Source organism: Corylus avellana, chromosome ca4, assembly GCF_901000735.1.
Source record: "Corylus avellana chromosome ca4, CavTom2PMs-1.0".
NCBI lineage: Eukaryota > Viridiplantae > Streptophyta > Magnoliopsida > Fagales > Betulaceae > Corylus > Corylus avellana.
In genome coordinates, this window is record NC_081544.1 from 28,431,252 (window position 1) to 28,451,819 (window position 20,568).

Here is a 20,568-nt window from a genome sequence, read left to right on the forward strand (position 1 = left end):
ATGAATCACTGTTGGATCTAAGGTGAAATATGAAATAACTTTGACTTAAAATGTCAGCATTTTCTAGGCTTTAAAGCATGGTGTCCTATTCAATTTAGACCTCACTGTTTTGAGCGTTGTTACTACAACTCTGGAGCTCTTAAAAAATATTCCTATGTAATGTTCGATTTTGTTTTTTTGTGTAAAGTTGAAAATTTTTTATTTTTTATTTTTTGGAAATTAAAAGAATTGAGAAAGGGATTTTTTTTTTCTTGCCTGATTTCGGGGTAGCCAAACACCTCCAAGACTCCAAGACAAGGTTTACAAGCGAACAATTTTTATAATATTCTCGGGCTTATTTGTTCAATTTCACAAGTACCAACTCCTTAATTGGGCTCTCAATTACAAAAATGGATTACAAGTAATAACTAACGGCCTATTAATGAAAACAACGAAATTAGCTTCCCGCCCAACCTCAACCCAATCCTTACAATCGTACATTAACCAGCCCATGCTCAGTTTATTCACATGAACTCAGCAACTGTTTTTCACTCTGGAGGCTTTGCCAAACCCGTCGCACCTTATCTTTCTTCTTCTGCCCTCACTCATGATGACGTTACAATAAAAATTAATTTTTAAATCAATACTCGTAAAAAAATTAATAATAATCATAATGACTAATTTTTATTGTTACATCATCCAATTATATTGCAATCTTATAACAATCTATTAAATAGCACTACTCCTTAATATATCCTAAAAAACATGCATGTGGGTATTACGTGACATAATAACACGCACCTATTGGGCCCCATGTGTTCACACTCTTCAGATGTATAGTACAAAAATAATAATAAAAATTATTCACCATCTTATATTTTCCCTATTTGCATATAGCGGGTGTGTGAATCTACTAATGAATTTATAGAACATGTACTTTATAGAACCTAAATGTGAGTCCACGCAAAAGAGATGATGGATAGAATATAAGATGTCTCTATAGTATATAAGATTTGTACCATATGATACGCATATCAGTCATTGCCAGTTGACTCTCATGTTCTTACTTGGAAGAAGACTAGCAATCCTAAGGAGGAGACGAATCCAATACAAAATGGGACGATGGCTTAATTAGATGCCTAAACCTAAGAAAGTAGAACCAAAAGACGCATGTCCGTACCGTTTTCTGGCACGCTACACCTAAAAGCAAACTGGAAAATCAACTGACAAAATCCAAGATCAATTAATGACACCATATAAAAGAATATGCATGAGTAAATATTACATAACATTTTCTCAGTCGATCACCTCATCTAATCCAGAATTCAGGGTAAGCAGAAGAGAAAAGGGGGGTGTTGGGGAATCGAAATTACACCTGCCTGTGGGGTCAAGGTAGCAGTAAATTCCAGGAACAAAAAGAAATTGAAGGATATTCTCCCTGCCCGTCAGTTAATACTACAAGCAACATTTACATCCAGAAATTTACAGACATTAAATTTTGAAACACCAAAAAGAGTGGCTTACAAAACTAGCTTAAGGATTGTACACGCAACTTGTTCGCAACATAGAGCAAATGACTGATGTTTGTTGGAGGATAATTTTGGAGCAGCTTGAGATTAGAAGTGAAATCACCTGCAAGAAGGCGTCTCCGTACAAGGATTAGCATAGCACAGCATACTCGAAGAAGTGTTTCCTGCAAACATAGTGATCGTTAAATTTTCTGCCTTTCTTCCTCAAACTTGAGAGATCTCATCTTAAAAGTACTTTCTAAACATCTTTTCTTAAACAGGAAACAGATACCATCTTACACCCCCCCCAGAACCCCGAAAAAAGAAAACCCATGGTACACCACGATTTTGTATTCCAACATAATTTGAAGATGAAATGAGAATCTAATGTAGCATTTAACAGTTCAGACTACAGAAAAAGGAAGGGGGAGGGGGGGAGATCTATTGGATTTTATGTTCATACCATAACTGTTTTTCAGTTAATGGCAAGATACATCATCCTATAGCATTTACATGGACCCAAAGATCAAAACGGCTTTTATTAAGAGGATCACAAGATATGAACACGAAGTACCTCACAAAGTTGGATTGCTAAATCATCTGTGATATGGGTAAATAATATTCTTACATTGTCCCTACTTTGATCCCCTATTTTATCAAGGGAAGGATGGACGCTTGGCGATATGTGCAAAAGGAGCTTTCTCTATGGAGAAAGGTTATTGATGGAAAATATGGGGTCCAAAGTGGTGGTTGGTGCTCAGAGGACGCTCGAGGGCCCTACGGTGCAAGTCTTTGGAGGAATATCAGGAATAGTTGGGGGAATTCTTCAATTTTGTCTCCTTCAGGGTCAGGATGGTTCCTGCCTTCGCTTTTGGCATGATGTGGTGTGGAGAAGCATCTCTCAAGATTACATTCCTAAATCTTTTCCGATAGCTCTATCAAAGATGCCATGGTATTATATTACTTGGTTTCCTCGAGTAATTCTTACCATTGAAATCCCAGTTTTATGAGGGCAATTCAAGGTTGAGAGCAGGAATCTTTAGATATACCCTTCGAGGGCAATTCAATATTTCCAATATTGGTTGTAATATATGAAAAAGATAATATCAAAAGGAAATGACATCTAAAATAGAATAATTCCAGTACGAATGTAAACCTACCTGAGGACCTTCAGGGTCGCTTAGAAGTGTGTCCCAAATGTGAAGGCTGTCCGCAAAATTAAATTCCTGAGTCAAGAGGAGAGTAATCCACCTAAATGCATAAAATTGGGGGTTGACCTGTCATTGAATGCAAAACAGTAAGGCATTTTAATAGGAAATTGTTTAATAACTAAAGTTAACAATTACTTCATAAATGTTTCACAAATTATGACAATCAGAGAAAGAACACTGCTCATAACAAGACTTGGCCTTAAGAGAAATTCCTTGTCATAGAATAAATAAATAAATAAATTAGTTAAAAATAGATAAAAACAGAAGAAAAAAATTGAAAAAAAACAAATAAAATCAGAGTGGTTGACCACTACAAGAACAGAAAAGCTCACATAAGAATTACACCCCAATCGCAAGAACACAAATCATATTCCCCACATCAGATGTAGAAGAGACAGTTTGCAATTTTCAGCATGACAACTTAATCCACCAGCTTCAATGTATAACTATTCTTGGACCAATTTCTAAAGTCTTCTTCATATAAAACAATGAAAAAACATATTTTAAAAGTCTAATGAGACATCCTGAGCTTGAATCTGAAATATTGACCCCAAAGGGTAGCTCAATTAGCCGGAGACCATGCCTCATGAAGCACAAGTCACTAGTTTAAATCTCTTATTCCTCCTCTCATTGGGTACAAGGGACAATTACATATTAAAAAATAAATAAATTAAATTAAAAAATTAAAAATTAAAAAAATAAAACTGAAATATTATGCTTACTATCCATATTTTTCTTTTGACAAGTAGAAGAACATCACTAAAGAGACCAAGAAAAGCAGGTAACACCAAAGGCATAAATCCATGTTTTTACAAGTGAAAATATTAAAACATGGCATTTTGTAAAATGCAAATCAATTTTTTTTTTTTTGGGTGCTTTTTTTAACTCTTTGTACTTAAAACCTCAATAGAAAATTAAAGCAGTGGGAAGGAAATAAATACAAGAACATTTGCGAATATTCAGCCACATACTATAGGAGGAAAAAATGCATAAATAAAAGAACAAAAAACATCCTGGCATTATTGTATAATACATTGATATTGTAATATGGGTGGGGGGACTAAAGCAACTTAATTAATCACTTGATGTCATCAATTATATAAATTCAAGCATTTAAGGAACTCACGCATAAAGTTGTGGTGGGTGCGCGCCTACTGCCTACTGAATTGAGGCATAAAAGGTACCATTTTGAAAATGTTTTTGGCTCATGGGCTTATGCTGCATTAGACTGCTGCCTATTTTAAAGCCCTTTCCGCATGATGAACAAACCTCAGCAAAACCTTTTACAACTATGCATTAACCACAGCTACCAAACCATTGGCACAAAAAAAACAGCTTATAAAAAATTAAAAGAGAATCTTTTTTTTTTTTTTTTTTTTTTTTTTTTTGATGATAAGTAATAAGAAGTTTTATTAAAGGAGGAGAAAAGCGTGAGGCGCCCCTAATTACACAGGGAGCATACAAAGGGATGCCAAAGCTAACCCAAAGAAAAACCTCAGCAAACCCACCCAAACACCCTCAAAACAACCCACACTCATATTGTAATATGGGTGGGGGACTAAGGGCCTGTTTGAGATTGCGTTTGAGGGGCATAAAAATGCTTTTAACACTCAAAAAGCCCATTTGAAGAAAAAAGTATTCGTTTGGTAAAAAAATTAAAAGCGCTTTTAAGGGTATAAAAAGCCTAAAAATGGCCAAAAAGCACTTTTGGCAAAAGCTTAAAAATAAAGCTTTTACCCAAAAGCTCTTTTTGACTTAAAAGCTCTATTTCTCAAACGCAATCTCAAGCATGCTCTAAAGCAACTTAATTAATCACTTGATGTCATCAATTATATAAATTCAAGCATTTAAGAAACTCACGCATAAAGTTGTGGTGGGTGCGTGCCTACTGCCTACTGAATTGAGGCATAAAAGGTGCCATTTTGAAAATGTTTTTGGCTCATGGGCTTATGCTGCATTAGACTGCTGCCTATTTTAAAGCCCTTTCCACATGATGAACAAACCTCAGCAAAACCTTTTACAACTATGCATTAAGCACAGCTATCAAACCATTGGCACAAAAAAACAGCGTATAAAAAGTTAAAAGAGAATCTTTTTTTTTTTTTGATAAGTAATAAAAGTTCTATTAAAGAAGGAGAAAAGTGCGAGGCGCCCCTAATTACACAGGGAGTATACAAAGGGGTGCCAAAGCTAACCCAAAGAAAAACCCCAGCAAACCCACCCAAGCTACCTAAAAGAGAATCTTACCGGTATTGACTTCTAGGTTTTTTTTATATGAATATATTATAGCACTAGATAGATATGCTTAAGGTAGAAGGTAGCCAATTTTTTTTTTTTCTTTTTTTGATACGTAGAAGGCAGCCAACTTTGTTCTGAAAGTTTGAATCTGATGCCTAAATTATGAGCCATCCAATTATCTGAGAGATAAAAATACATAGGAAGATAATAGCAATTGCAAAGCAAGAACACTTATAGATTAGAAACACGTCTTACTTTGGTTGTGACCTCAAGATGACGCCACAACTCCTCATCGTGTTCCTTAAGAAGTTGTGACAACTTTGTAATTGTGGAACGGATTCCCACTACGCTATTATCAAGTTGCTGGCAGAAGTGATCACGGAATCCACCCAATATCTCAACAAAACAAAAGAATGTGTCTGCTTCAGCAGAGGCCTGCATAACTTATAAATTAGAAAATAATAAGCAGAATGAAACCAAAAGGCATATGCAAGAAACATGATAAGAACAGATGACAGTAAATTTTATTTATAACATTTCCATCACTGTTATGCACCATCTTCATCGATATGGTTTCTTGTCAGCAACAGGCATTTCAACCAACATTGAAACAGAAACAAATCTGACTCTGATTTCAAAAGTGACATGACATTTATGGTAAAGTCTCTGCCCATTGTGCTACAGAGATTTGACCAAATCCCACCTTCACTAGGGTTTTTAAGGGATAGTGGGAGACTCACCCCATCTGTGGCCAATGACCCTTACAATGGACTAAAAAGTAAAAATATTGATTCTGATTCTTCACAAAAACCTATATCCCTACTGAACCATTATTTTATCTTCTTTCCTCAGTAAATGATATATCATTAAAAGCACAAAGCAAAACCCAAGTACACTGGAAATTTTTTTATCTTATTAACTTTAAAGATAAATCAAAAAGCCTGAAAAGTGTCTGAGGTTTCTCTCCATTGATGTAGATGCACTACAAGAGGTAGGAAAATTGAGTCTCCACATAGAGCACATGCATTTAATAGTCATTTGATTAAAGATAAAGTGTATGTGATATTTTTTTTTTTTTTGGGGGGGGGGGGTGGTGGGGGTAGTGAGTTTTTGGATTATTACTTATCAAAAAAAAAACCCCATCTTATCACCAGAGCAGAAAGTAGCTAAGCCATCAACATTCAACACTTTTACAAAAATGCTAATTTTGTTTTGGAATATGCTTTTCATTGAAAAGCAACAGTCATAATTAACATACTTAGCTGAATCAGGGGATACTGCAACAGTGTATGAACTACAGAATAAAAGAGAAATCGGTCTGCAATCCCAAGAAAATAACAGAGAAACAATAAAAGTCTCACAGTACCCTAGCATCCAGCTACTAAAGCTGAGTGCTAATAACTTAAAATCAGTTTTGACAGACTAAAAAAGATATTACTGTTCAAACACAAAAGAGATGCTGTAAAAAAATAAAAAAGAGACAGGTCCCCCAAAAAAATTATAAATAAATAAATTGAAATGCACTTACCGCATATTCCTCGTCAGGGTCATTTCTGAATACATAGAATAGAGGAGCCAAAAGTTCATTCATCCCCTGAACATATCTTATACCCGGATTTAACTTTGCAAATACAATTAATATGTTCCTTAAAGCCTCCTGAAAACATTGTGGCACACATAGGTCAGCAAAGCAATGATAAACAAAGTCAAAAGCCTGTGCGTGCATTAAATTTCAAAACAAAGGAACACCTGATTAGATTTTGCAAATGGTGAATCCCCAGAGAAAAAGTGCATGTCTGGATGGGTGCGCTTCACATCTCGGTCAATTTGCTCTATGATCTCTGTGTCCTACATAACCCATATTTATGATTACACATTCCACAAGAATGCTGCAAGCAACTACTAATCCATTTTATTACTTTTCAACAGCACAAGGCGCTGGGATTTGCAAATACAAACATATTTTGTCGAGAGCAAGAAGACAGTGTTGCAGTGACAATTTTAATATCCAAGGTTCATTCAGGTATGTACTGGAGGCTACACTGAGTGGGCATTGAACCCATAACTTTACACTCCATCTTGTTCTTACAGGGAGGATATGCCACTTGAGCTAGAGCTCCTTGATCATTCTAGAATATGTGAACACATGCAATTTCCATGCAGCCAACCAAAAATATCTCAAAATGAAAAAGATTCTCTCTGGAAAGAAAATCATAATCATCAGTCATATGGTCCCAAAACCATTTACCATTTTCAAAGTTCATCAAATGGGGGCTCTGATGAATATAACTATTTGAATGCCTAGACCCTTCCAACAAAGGTGGTGCATTGGATCTCATAAGGAAAATTATTGAGCACCATGGCAATGTATGCACACACTTATCAAATAACGTACGCACACATTTGAGATCTTCCTTGACCAAAGCAAAGATTGCGGGCGTGTGCAGACACAGAGGGAGAGAGAGAGATGACTAAAAGGTAAACCCAAAAGGAACCAAAATAGTTAATTTCAGAAGTTACGGCACAATCAAAAATTTATTTGCAATGTGTATGGCATAGAAAATTCTGAGGTTTCAGAAATGGGATTTTATATTCAAGGAGTTCACTTAATATGATACCTGGAAGAACTGATTCCATATGCTGGTCTTCCCAAGACTCAAAGGATGCTCCCCATGGGTTATTTCTGATCTTGAGAGCAAGCCCTTGCTTTCACTTTTTGATTCATCTTTGTCACAACTTGTAGATTTATCCAACCTCCATGTGATTTCCGACTGACTAGCCCCAAAAACATTCAGAAAACCCAAACTTTTGCAGAGAAAAAAGTTCAAAATGGATGCAACACAAAATCATAGTACATTAAGTTTTTTTCTATTCCATTACTTTTCATTAACATCCAACTCATTATAACATATGTCAATCGGGATAAGCTATTGACCATGAGACATGCCATATCAGACATCAATAGAGAAAAAAAAAAAAAAGTGTAGTATAAAATTAATAGGGTCACTTGACATTTAGGTTTTAGAAAGAGGAAAACAAAAGTAAAGTTGTTAAGGCCCTGTGTTTGTAAGCCTTTGGTTAAAGGCTACCTTAATCAAGAGGAAGAAAATGAATATTTTTCTTTTATTTTATTTCTACAAGTAAGAGGAAGTATACTAAATTTAGTTATTTGTTACGTTTTGCAGTCCCTAGCAAGAAAAAACACATGAACAAGGATCCTACCCCCCAAGGCAATCAAAAAAGAATCTTTTGAGAAATAGTCTAGAAGAGAAAAAGGTACAGTATTTCAAAGTCGGGGAGGATAAAGACACCTAAATCTCTCCAATGACTAAGAAAAGCATAAATTAATTGAAGGAATATACGAGACTACAAGGCCTTGCTAATTAAAGGAACCATACAACAGGACACAAAAATGGCTGGTAACCGTGCTTGGCTCTCAATGTTACTAAATTTGTGGGAGAGTTGAAAAATATATATATATTACTTAAGAAGCAGAAGGCCAATCTTCACTGTGGAAAAAAGGGCATGTTGCATTTTCTTCAATTCTTCTATTATGGTTTTAGCTATTCCATGTCTTCTCATCAAACCAATACTGCATGAAATTAGAAATAGAGGCCTCGAAAAACTCAAAATCTGGACTATGACTTACAGGATTCATCAAAAGCTCCTCTTTAAATTGATTGTACTGTGACCTCTTCTTAGCCAATTCGGACGACCATAGCCCACGATCCGGTGGCAGATATCCCAGTAAGAGCTGCGACAACCAACAAGCCTTAAAGTCAAAACCTCAATACTATCAACTTTCAGCCTACTAAAACCAAATGCCCTAAACAATTGCATTTACACGATCCAATTATTTGCTAAAGCATCAAGTGCAAACTCTGGATCCTAATTTTCCATTCTTTTATGACCAAAAATAACTAAAATCCCTCAATTCCACCAACTGAGCTCACTTGATGTAACATTTTTATTTTTCTCCCTCTTTCTCAGCAGCCGAAAAAAAAACTAGGAAAAAAAAATCCAAAAAGCAAATCAAATGAAAGATCAAACACGAAATACACACCTTCCACACCGTGGAACGAATCCCAGCGCCATCCGGTATCCCCTGCGACGCAATTCTCCGCAACTCCCGCATGTTTATCACTTTCTTCGATATCTACATTTCATAAACAAAAACAAAATAATTCAAATCAAATCAATCTATACATACAAACACATGAATATATTTCAGATAGCGCGAGAGAAAAAGAGGGAAACGGCTAACCTCGGCGAAGAGCTGGGCCTGGCGAGAGATGTCTTCGGCGGAGGGGCCGGCGTCTTCGGAGGTGCCATTGTGAGCGCGATCGTGGCTATCGCTGTTGTTGGTGGGGTAGTCCTTAATTTCTGGTGGCTTAGGAGGCTCAGCCTCAGCGGACGAGGGAGGGGGCCCCGGGTACACGACGGGGGGAGAGGAAATGGTGGTGGTGGTGGGTCTGGTGGAGTTGCGTTGGAGGCGATCGTCGTCTTCGGGGGCGGGCGTGGACGTCCAGAGCGAGCTGTTGAGCCACTCCGGCACGCGCTTCTTCACCATTCTCTGAGAATCTGCTAGCGGATTCTAGGGCTTGTCAGCGGTCGTGGCTTTTGATTTCCTCGTTCTTCTGCGAAGGTCCACTCGTGAGTCGTGACTCAACTGTGTGGCTGAAGTAGGAAATGGACACGATTAGATTTAACCGATTTAATTGGTGTGAACAAAAAAAATTCTTCTATCGAGTTAGAAAAAATATTTTTAATTTAATGTATTAAATTTTTTTTTTTAAAAAAAAAACATTATTTTTATAGTAATACGATAATACCCTGCTACAATCGTTTATATATATATATATATATGCGATTATCGATTAATGGTTAAAACGTTTTTTTTTTAAAACCTAAAACCGCTAATTATAACCGACTAAGCAGTTAACGATTTTTTCATAATCGACTTTAAAAATGGTTAACGGTTAGCAATTAGCGATTTATATGGTTAATAGTTAGCGAATGGTTAAAAATCGCCCGCATTTTCATCCCTATTAGATCATAGGCTTATAAGATGTTTGCTTCATCTTGGATCAAGAGTGAACCAAAAGAAAAAAAAAATCAGGGCAATAGAGTATGAGCCCAGAAACAAAGTTCCAAGCTGTCAAGTCTCAATAATGTGTCATTCACTTAAACGTGAGAATTTCAATCCATTTATTAATGCTAAAGAAAAACAAACTCTACCCCTACAATTGAATGAAATTATACCTTATATTAAAACAAAGCTAAATACTTAGAAGACATAAATAGCTAAATAAATAATTACGCTTAAATTACCTCTTATTCCAAAATTTTAAACTAATAGAAAAGTGTAAATTAATTTATTTAAAATTTTCCTTGCGTGTGTACTCAAACTCCTCTTCAATAAATAAGGCATAATACGTTAAATATTTAATTAAAATTTTAAAAAAATTCTAAAATTATGATTCCAATTCAAGGATATTTCCTCTTACTTTATAATTAAGGATCATAAACTTAGTTTTGGGTTTTTTGCTTTGGATAACTCTTCATTATTAGCCCAGAAACAGTGTCACATCATCACATGGAGGACACATGTTACTTGAGAAAGCCACGGTTGCAACTTGAAAGAAAATGAACTAATATTGATTATTGAAGTGTTAGTCCAAGGAATTATTTATAACTCCCTACTATATTCTATTTAGATTTATTTTTCAGAGTACCAAAGTTTTAATGATGTAAACAAAAGGAGACAATGGTATTCATGGAGTAAAAATAAAAGCTCGAAAGAGTTATAGTTTTGAGGGATTATCAGAGAAGAAGAATTGTACATAATAACATAAACAAGGGATTGACACTCGGTATAATTTGGATTCAATACCATTTTTTTCTTTTCCAGGTTGTTCATTTCAAATAAAAGGTCCAAATTGTAACAACAAACTAAAAAAGAAAAATTTTAGGGTAATTCGGCCACCAATAAAAAGTGGTTTGAGGATAGCTAGACCACTCACAATACAGTTAGAGAGCGATCCCATGGGACCACTCTATGGGATGGCCAAACTACCTCCACGGTCACCCTCTCTTGACCGTTCATTTGATCATGACAACATATAAATAAAAAAGAAAAGAAGAAGCGGGTGGGTGATTATTTGGTGGTTGAACTACCACTAATCTTGGGTTTGGTTCGACCCCGGTAAAACAGTAAAAAAATATATACTGGGACCGTAGTGGTTCCAATCATGTAAAGCCAGAGAGTCGTGGTGGCCACGTGGTGGAACATCATGGGCCCGTAGAACCTTGGGACTGTAGTCATTGTTTAACCTTTTGAGGTCCGTGTGCTCAGAAGATTCATTTTCCAGAACGGAAGTGGGGGCACCTTAATGCTTTTGCTTGCTACGAATAATGCACTTCTTTTGTCTGTCTACTCAGGAGCCCAAGGCACGTGTATGAATATTTTTCCCTTTTTTCCTTTGATAAAAGATATGGATTTCTAAAGTATAAGAACAAAATGTTCACAATTTCATTCAGAATATAATTAGTACATGCCCAACACAATCTTTTACAATCAATAAAACCAAGCACTTACAAAAGAAAAACTATTTATTTATTGGTGACACCCATTTTACAACTGATATTCACTCAAAGAACTCCGAAAAAGGGATTTCTTATTGCAGAGTCCAGCTCGGCCCCAGCTGAATTTAGCACGGCCATGTCAACCTTGTCCCTGCCTAGGAACAAGAACTCGCCCCCTTCAATTTTTTCAAACCCGCACAGCTCAAGAAACTCAATGCCCCCTCTCAATGCACCAACTCTTTCCTGTTAAATGTAATGATTTATGATGACACAATAACAAGGAGAGAGAAGCAAATAAACAAACTAAAGAGGAAGGGTTCAGTATGTCGGGTAATCAAATGTAAAAACGCATTTTGAGTATTAAAGACCGTGTGCATATAATGAAGCTGACTGGTCATACAGAAGAATGATGTATGTACCCAGGAGATTGGGATAATCCAACCAGTCAATGTTTGGTTGTGGCTATTCTCAGGTTTATGGGTAATTAGGGCAAAAATAATTAGGATGCCCGTTCTGAATCACATGGGCCATTCTGCATCTAGAATATCAAAACAGGCAAAATTTGTTTTATTTTTTGAAATTTCCTACTAAGTTACAACCCTCAAATATGTAAACCAATCATAAATTAGGGTACAATTGGACTTCAGACTGAACCCCATGTATCATAAAATATGAGGTTTAGCATGATCTGTCCTACAAAGTATTACTTACTTGAAAGGATTGGTTGCTGAGTCTAATTTTTCTGAACTTCTCCTCATCAGGATTCTTGACAACATTGCCTGCAAAAGTTAGAAGAGTCTGGAACGCTCTCTTCACTTTGGCATCATCGTCCTACTCCCACAGGAAACAAGCAAAAGTTAAGACAACCGTATAAGATGCAATCTGCCTAAAAGGTATGACACCTATAAACTATTTCAAGAGCAGAATATTTTGACAAAAATGGGAAAAACAATTGATTCCTTTCAGTTAATGGTGAAAAATGTGGAACACAAAATTGATTATACCATCTAAGTATCAACCTTTTGCATTATTCTATCATTTATCAAGAGATGCAATCAAGATACTCATTTTCAACATTCCATTGAATAAATAAGTTCCACACCATTAAAAATGAAGCATCACTAAAGAGACACATGACAATAAATTTTTGTCTCTACACAAAGATTAGAATCTTAGTCGTTGGGATTATTGTGGAAACACGTGCCCCTTGATTAGGGGAATTATAAGTCACATGGATACGCATAACCAAGCGAAGTAAACAAGTTGAGATCAAACATAATGCAGATTCTAGCATGATACTCCTGCCATCTTCCAATCTTTAAAGTCAAAAGTAGAATATGAGTTGCTTTTCAAATGCAACATTTATAAAATGGTCATTCATCAATTGTTGGTTCCACCAAAAGTGGCTGCTCAAGTTATATCATGAAACCACAAAAAAAAATCTCAAGCTGTCATGCGGAAGTGCATAGTGTCAATACAATAGAGCGGCCACATCCTGCAGTATCAGTAAGCTCACAAAAATCAATTATCTTTAGGCATATCATAAACCCTCTCTCTTTTACAAATAGTGAATTCCATCCAGCTGGGAACCTTGGGTTGATTTCTTGACAATTTTTAGATTCTTTAAAGAAGAGACGCACAAGGTCAATAACTAGTCCCCATGAATAGTTGGATCTATATTTCATCTTGTTTTTGTCTATAGATTAAGTTATGAAAACTTGTTTTCTTTTCAATATCTATATTGTTATTCTCTTCAAACAGGAAGGAAGATAACACAAAGCAGCAATCTTGGCACCAAGTGTATTTTTCTAGAACTTAAAAACAATTCTGCCTGCACTATTGCCTAGTTAAGGGCTAAGAAGCTTGGGGGAAAAGTCCAAGTTATACTAAAAACTAGTAAATAAATTCATGAACAAACATTGAATACCATTTTTTTTATAAGTAACAAGCACTGAATACCATTTACACAGTAGAAAGAACAAGATACTCGGTTCGGGAAAGCACTCAAGGGTCTATTTGGAAAACTTTTTAAAAACTGTTTATGCTTCTCAAATGCACAAAATTCTTCTCAAATATTAGTTATCCAAAAGGATTTTCAAATGTGGATCCCACCACTAATACTTTTCAAAACAAAACCACAAAACACTTTTCACAAAATACTTCCAAAAAAATAAAAACACAAAATACTTCTCAAAAAATTATTACCACCATGAATGTCCGGCGGCACAATAGTGGCCGCCATGAACTTTTGGCTGTCTCATTGTGGTCACCATGAACTTCCGACGGTCCCGCAACGGCAGCCATGAACATCTGGCAGCCTTGTGATGGCTGCCATTAACTTTTGACGGCTTTGCGGTGGTGGCCAGGAACTTTCGGCTGCTTTGCAGTGGCCTCCATTTAATTTTGGACGCCCCACGGTGGTCACCAGAAACGTCTGGCAGCCCTGCGGTGGCCACCAGCAACCCTGCAGTGGCCGCATGAACTTTTGGTGACCCCACATTGCCGCCAAGAAATTCCGGCGGCCACCACCTTTTTCTTTCTTTCTTTTATTATGGGGAAACACTCTTCAATTTTTTATTTTTCAAAAACATTTCTCAAAATTTTACCAAACAATTTTTTGTTTGTGGACCTCACTAAATCAATTATCAATTTTCACCTTTTTCAAAACCCAAAGTCCAAACACTTTTCAAAATTCTACCAAACCAACCCCAACGCGCTTGTGGTCCAGTTGAAGACCAACATGGTTCATAAAATAGAACAAGTAATGTTAGTGTCAAAGAATCACATATGTATTTACCTTGTAATTTTGCTTAAGAGCGCGCAAACACTCTCTCATTTGCTCTGTTTTTGTGGCAGGCCTAACCGGCAACGAGCTCTGGAAGTTGCATAGCACAAGATATAAATTAAGAATTTCACAAAAATCTCTAGCAAATTTTGAACGAACTTTTATTCAAACAAGCCAATACCTTTTTCTCCTCCACAACAGGTGAAGAAAGTTTTACACTTGAAGAATCTTCTGGTGGCAATCCAAGCTTCCGCCTTCTTTCCGCCTGTGAAGACAAAAAATTCACTCAAAAACAGCAGGAAATCACGTAACAACCAATGAGAAGAAATTTATTGAAAAGGTCAATGATTCATTCTGAGAGGTCTTATTCTGCCATGAGAAAGGAAAATACATTTCAATTAATGGTAAAATACAAACACAATAGAAATACACTTGGTGGTCGCCCATGTGAAGTCCATACACATGCCGCAAAGTCACTCGGTGCATTCATAACCTGACAGTATTAATTTCCTTACAGAGGGATTTTATATTTCTTTTGATCCAAAAACACAAACATCTTAGACAGTGAAGATCCTCTAGGAATCCAAGATCTACAAATTCACCCCTTCACCAACATCCACAAAGCCATCAGCGAGGAACCAAACTATTACAGACTTCCAAGCATCCTAACACATAAGAGTGATAAGGAAAATGAATACAAAGTGACTGAAGAAAACTCTATTATCACTCTGAAACATTCACTGTTTGCAACAACCTGCCGTGCTCTGAATGAAATGGCCACAGCTACCTACTTGAGTACACCCTATTCACAGTTCATATCCCTCTCATTTTTCATTAATATAAATCTGGACGTTGCTATTATCACTTTATAGGGAATGATGTAAAGTTTGAATTATAAATTTTAGAATCTTAGACTGGAGGTTTTACAATAATTGCCAACCATAACAGAACTTTAGCAGCTGGAGAAAAAAAAGACTCCACAGAAGAAGTTCTGCCTTAACAACTAATCTAGATATAAATACGGATTGGACATGATGATAAAATAATAACTTCTACAAGCTAGTAGAAATCTTTGGAAATCAGATACAGGTATTGAGCAAATTATTTCAGTGTGACTTGACACTGTTTTTGGTTATATGGGACAAAAAATATGCATGATAAGCATTAAAAAAAAAGGACGAATCTTGCTTCAATAAAATGGAAAAAGGTTTGATCCTATTGAAAAGCAGCTTTTTGATTTATAATTACCCCAAGGGCCTGCTCCCAGAGGACCTGGGATGAATCGATTTAAACCTAATTTTACATATCGCCATTTTTGTATACATTTTCACAAAGATCATTAGTCAAGAAGACTTAACTAAAGCAATCAGTCAAGAGAAGAAAGGAAATTTCACTTGCCGGTTGCAAGACGTTAAGTTCTTAAGTAGGAAATCCTCGATGCATAAGGAAGAGCATTTAGACATATACATGAGAATAATTACTAGATAATGAATCCCTTGCCAAAAGACGGAGTATAAGATGATTAATTTATATATTAAAAAAGTGAGTGGAAACATGTATACTTTGTCTTCTTCCAATTTCTGCAGAATTTTTTCCCTAGCTCTTTTCTCCTCCTCTTTCTCTGCTTTCCGCAAGGCCAATATCCTGTGTGAGCATAACACATATTTCATTCTATTAAAAAATGAATCTAATGAGGAAAAAGAGAATTTTCTGACATACAATTGTAGGTTGGAGCACAAATATGAGATATGACAGATCACTAGATGAAGACGAACCGTTTTCTCTCATTTTCTTCCTCAATTCTCTTTGCTTCTAAGAGTTCCTTGCCCACTCGAATTCTCTCCTGAAGAAATAAAAATAACCATACACAGACGTACAGCACGTACATATGTAGCACGAAAAAGTTACTTCAGGAGTGCAACTAAACATAAGATAAGAGAGAAGTAATAGAGAACATTTAGAACTACCTTTTCCTTCTCTCTTTCCGTTCTCTTCTCTTCCTCTTCTTTCTTCTTGCGAGCTTTCTCCCTTGAGATTTATTGAAAAGTAACAATTAGCATGCATTAATTATTACTAATAATTAGAATAAGTAGTTGGCATTTAAAATTTCTCAAAGGTGCATCATAAGTCCTGACTTAAAGATGTTATGACAGAAACATAATATGTATGGTTGCATGCATATATAGAATATGTTGACGGATATTCTATTGGTTGCATGAAACAGGATACTAGATATTCTGAAATATAAAAAATGTGAATGCATAAACTACTATATACCTTAGCTCTTGTTGTTTGGCTTTCAGTTCTTCTGGTGTAAGTGAAGGTTTTGTAGCCTCAACTTTTGTATTGACAGGTACCTGGATGCACATAAGCCAGTAAGACAGTTAAATCATCATGAAGTAATCTTGACAAGTTAAGTAATGATTAGGTCTCTAAAAGCAAAAAATAAAAAAGGACTAGACATCAAGAGACTATTATTTGAACAAAAAATACAAATAAAAAGAATAAAACATACCAAGGGCATTTGATCTATGTCTGAGTCATTCTCATGTTCTACCACCCAATTTATAGCGGCCTCGATGCTAGCATTACCTGAAGAATAGAAAACCAAAAGATTCAAATAACCAGAGAACTGCAAACAAATCCATATAAAAAGGCCAAATTAAGAGGCAGACAAACCCACAACCATCTAAATGCCTACTGGTGGTAAAAGATAAAAAACTCGGGAAAAAGAAAACTAATTAGAAGGGAAAAGTATTGTGGCATCATAACTCAGCTTGATGAGGTCACATTGTATTGATATCCTTCTATTTCATCTCCCAAACATTTCCAAAGAGTTTCCATCTCCAGGCTAAGCTAAGTGAAACAGCACCTCTAGGGAAAGTTGACACCTAAATTATATAGGTAGGGACTAATTGCAATTCCAAAGATACTTCCAAACACCCTATGTACTCATGGCTTGGGGCCAATAACCAACTAATAAATACAAGTTACCATTTACTAGGAAACTGGTGGAACAGAAAAGTAGTTCCTAGCAAAATAATGTATAAATAATGAAGTAGTCTATTTTTTTTGCTAAGTAAACTCTCCTCTCTAATAAAGAATGAAGTAGTCTACATTACAACACTTTATCCTTTCAGAAATTTTTCAGTTTTAAAAGCCCTCCAACAATATCCCACCACAGAGACAAATTAAATTCCTATAGTTAGTTCCATATAAGAAAAGACAATTAAACTGATCTACATGATAAATTCTTTAATTCGTCAGTATCCATGTTTCGGCTTACAACAACACTCATAAGTGCAATCAAATATACATATTTAGCGGCCTCAACATTAATCAATAAAAAGTTCTGGCAAAAAATATGATTAAAGAAGGAGATAAATGTTGATTTCTGTAGGATTTTACAATACACCCACCACTATAATGAAGGGCACGGGTCGCTCGTGCCACTGGAAAACCCATTGCTTCAAGTTCCTCAAGCAATTTTTTGTCAACTTCTGGCACAACCATTTCTAGAAGAAAACATAAAAATAAATAAATAAATAAATAAAAATCAGGTAATTATTCAATCAACAAATAATGATGAACCACCAATAACCAACTGACTCCAAGAAGCCAAAATCAATGTGCTACTTTTCATAATTAGATTGATCAGACTAACATAGGAAATAACAAAAACTAAAATTCAAATCTTCCTCTTATATCCAAAATACTCATTGTTTGGTCTAAAACCCAAACAATGAGAAGCATTAACAGGCTAGGCACTAAGAAGACCCTGAAAGTTAAAAAAAAATAAAAATAAAAATAAATAAAAAATAAAAAAATGGTACCCATTGTAAAACTTATCAATCATCCTGCTTTTCACTGGCTTCTAGGCAAAACCCTACATTGGGCAGAGAAAGAAATGCATTGTGTAACTAACATCATAGGTGTTAAAGTCTTTCTACTGAAATACAGATATTAGTATAAATATTCACTCTAGGAACAGAAGCTTCAAATCATCTAAATTGAGAAGTACATTAACACTTGAAGCTGCAATGTAAAAATTTCAATGTCAAAGCCACATCTTCAAACTGCCCCCTCCTTAAGTCACCATTTATTGTATACGGAGGCTTCACATTAATAAACACTCAAAGTGTCCATGACTATGGCTAAGGGAGCCGTGCCTACCAATGTGCAACAAAACTGATGATTGTTAAGCTTTTTGAAATCAAGTTCTCCACTATGATAATAACACAGCAAATTTCCATGTTGCCAGCAAAACAAAAATTCTACATCAAGTGGCAGCAAAATCCTCCAAAGAAAACTGAAATAGGTCACGTTGTTTTCATTACAGACTAAGAAATTTAGTCCTGATTAAAATCAGAAAGATGCTACAAACACAAACCAGCGTTAGGAATCACAGATCCATCCAAACAATTTATACTCTAGCTACAGAAATTAACATACCTAAGTGTAAAAGATGTCAGAATGGGAACCATACAATCTAACCGGAAAAGAATTATACAAAGATATATAGCCAACCAGTAACCAAGCAATCATCATACCTGAAATATGCTTACCAGTACATAATGAAGCAAATCAAATAAACTAAAAAAAAATTAATCTCCACATTCAAATCAAACTCAGTGACAAAATATGAAAAACAACGAACTGAAATAGTACCTTCAGGTTGGCTAGTACTTGCATTGGTAGCCTGTTCCGACTCTGCAGCTTCCTTTGGAACCTCCAAACTAATTGGTTTTGCCGCCTCTGAAGTCTTATCAGAAAACTCAGTATGCCCAGTTCTTTTTGTATGCAAATCACTTTCCTTCACGCACAAACAAATCCAAAATATAAACATATCACCAGTCTGTTTGTCAGCCAAGAAAACCGAGGAAAAGAAACAAACCAAGTGTAAATCTTATTCTTAAATGATCTTTTTGCATATTAAGATAATAATCCATCAGCAATCAAATCGCAAATTAAGCCAACAATTCAAAAATCTAAAACTTTTTCCCACTTCAACAAAGCCTAGCATTATAACAAATCCAATCTCAGAAGCATTAAAAAAAATCAAATTTGCTAACAGAATCACACAAATCATGTCCCAGTTTGAATGTAAGCGGATTAGCTAAACGACACTTAACCCACTCCCTAAAATAATAATCAAAAGATTTTACTATCAGAAGAAATCAACTCCTTTCTTCTGCCTATCTTTTCCAAGTGACCAAACCGAGCCTTGGTTGCACTGGGAATCACAAGATCGCTGAATAAAAACGAAGTTCAAATTGCATTGCAAATCTAAGCCCCAAAGAAAAACCAAGAAATCGAATTCAAGAATAGAGGCAAAAGATTGAAATTCCACAGGGTACAAGAATCGGGAGTAGGAATAGGACTGTAAAATACCGTTTTGGATCGGCAAGGTTTGCCGCAAGTAGTGCAGACGAGGTTGAGCACAGCCTCGGTGGACTCGGAGAAGTTGGTGTGGGTGGTCAGCTCGGCGTGCTCCTGGGCTTCCTCCACGGACCTCAGTAGGGCCCCACAGTCCCCACACTTGAGTGATACGCCCGCCATTGATCAATCCAATAGCTCTCTCTCTATCTCTCGCAGCCTGGAAGTCCTTTATTATCAAAGCCTTCACTCTCTCTCTCTCTCTCTCTCCCCTTACGATTTGTTTGGGGTTCCTTGTTGAGCAGGGAAGCTAAAAGCGCCTTAGGGGCGTGTTTGGCAACTGAGTTATGGAAACCAAACAGTCGTATGGATTCAGGCAGCTAAAAGCGCCTAACGGCGTGTTTGGCAACTGGGTTATGGGAACCAAACAAGGGTTAGGGTTTAGTGGCGGCTTGGATTTGTTAAGAGAGTTGGATTCGACCTGAAATTTCTAAGGTTATTAGGATTTAGGATTGTACAAACAAGATAAATCCAATCCCGACCCGAAAATTCAGACCCGAGCATACCCGAATATTCCTAGAGGATCTTTTTTTCTTTTTTCTTTTTTAATCTTATTTAGTTCGTTGGGTTGTTGGGTTTGTATTTCTATTCAATAATAAGTGTCTTATGAAGGATGTTAGGGTTTTCTTAGGCTAGGGTTTTCTTGCTTTCTCCCATGGTGAGGGGAGGAAGGATGGCCGTTTGCTGCCTCCCTCCTCCCTCTCGCCTGCCCTTGCACCGGGTGCTAGTAATTTACTTGATGTCCCTGGCCCGAGTTGCCTCCCCCTACCCCTTCTCTGCCGCCCCTTCCTCTTTGTTCTGCTTTTGTCTCTGGCGGGGCTCTCTT

The 20,568-nt window shown here is 36.3% G+C and overlaps 2 protein-coding genes across 3 annotated transcripts; both read right to left on the reverse strand.

Annotated features, from left to right (window-relative positions):
• Positions 1-1,203: 1,203 nt before the first annotated feature.
• LOC132177436 (uncharacterized) lies at positions 1,204-9,626 on the reverse strand. Of its 2 annotated transcripts, XM_059589761.1 has the most exons (9): positions 9,201-9,625; positions 9,000-9,092; positions 8,586-8,690; positions 7,555-7,707; positions 6,686-6,784; positions 6,465-6,593; positions 5,192-5,371; positions 2,648-2,764; positions 1,204-1,672 (listed from the first exon to the last, which is right to left on the reverse strand). In XM_059589761.1, exons 1-9 carry the CDS (start codon positions 9,504-9,506, stop codon positions 1,508-1,510), a joined length of 1,347 nt encoding a protein of 448 aa, XP_059445744.1. In that variant the 5' UTR covers positions 9,507-9,625; the 3' UTR covers positions 1,204-1,507. The 2 variants fall into 2 exon arrangements, with proteins under 2 accessions (XP_059445744.1, XP_059445745.1); XM_059589762.1 differs by lacking the exon at positions 7,555-7,707 and having other exon boundaries at positions 9,201-9,626.
• Positions 9,627-11,448: 1,822 nt separating this feature from the next.
• Positions 11,449-20,105, reverse strand: LOC132179017 (uncharacterized). The gene is made up of 12 exons (XM_059591630.1): positions 19,698-20,105; positions 18,975-19,119; positions 17,726-17,821; positions 16,822-16,898; positions 16,584-16,663; positions 16,274-16,334; positions 16,082-16,149; positions 15,869-15,950; positions 14,488-14,571; positions 14,319-14,396; positions 12,233-12,352; positions 11,449-11,764 (listed from the first exon to the last, which is right to left on the reverse strand). Exons 1-12 carry the CDS (start codon positions 19,863-19,865, stop codon positions 11,588-11,590), a joined length of 1,236 nt encoding a protein of 411 aa, XP_059447613.1. The 5' UTR covers positions 19,866-20,105; the 3' UTR covers positions 11,449-11,587.
• Positions 20,106-20,568: the final 463 nt, after the last annotated feature.

Excerpts from the sequence above, each read along its gene's own strand:
- LOC132177436 (XM_059589761.1), bottom strand. The coding sequence starts at position 9,506 with ATGGTGAAGAAGCGCGTGCCGGAGTGGCTCAACAGCTCGCTCTGGACG. Across the intron at positions 8,691-8,999 it reads TTCGTTCCACGGTGTGGAAG|CTCTTACTGGGATATCTGCC; the intron begins GTGTGTATTTCG and ends TGGTTGTCGCAG. Across the intron at positions 6,785-7,554 it reads TATGGAATCAGTTCTTCCAG|GACACAGAGATCATAGAGCA; the intron begins GTATCATATTAA and ends TGGGTTATGTAG.
- LOC132179017 (XM_059591630.1), bottom strand. The coding sequence starts at position 19,865 with ATGGCGGGCGTATCACTCAAGTGTGGGGACTGTGGGGCCCTACTGAGG. Across the intron at positions 16,899-17,725 it reads CCGTGCCCTTCATTATAGTG|GTAATGCTAGCATCGAGGCC; the intron begins GTGGGTGTATTG and ends TCTATTCTTCAG. Across the intron at positions 11,765-12,232 it reads TCAGCAACCAATCCTTTCAA|GAAAGAGTTGGTGCATTGAG; the intron begins GTAAGTAATACT and ends TACATTTAACAG.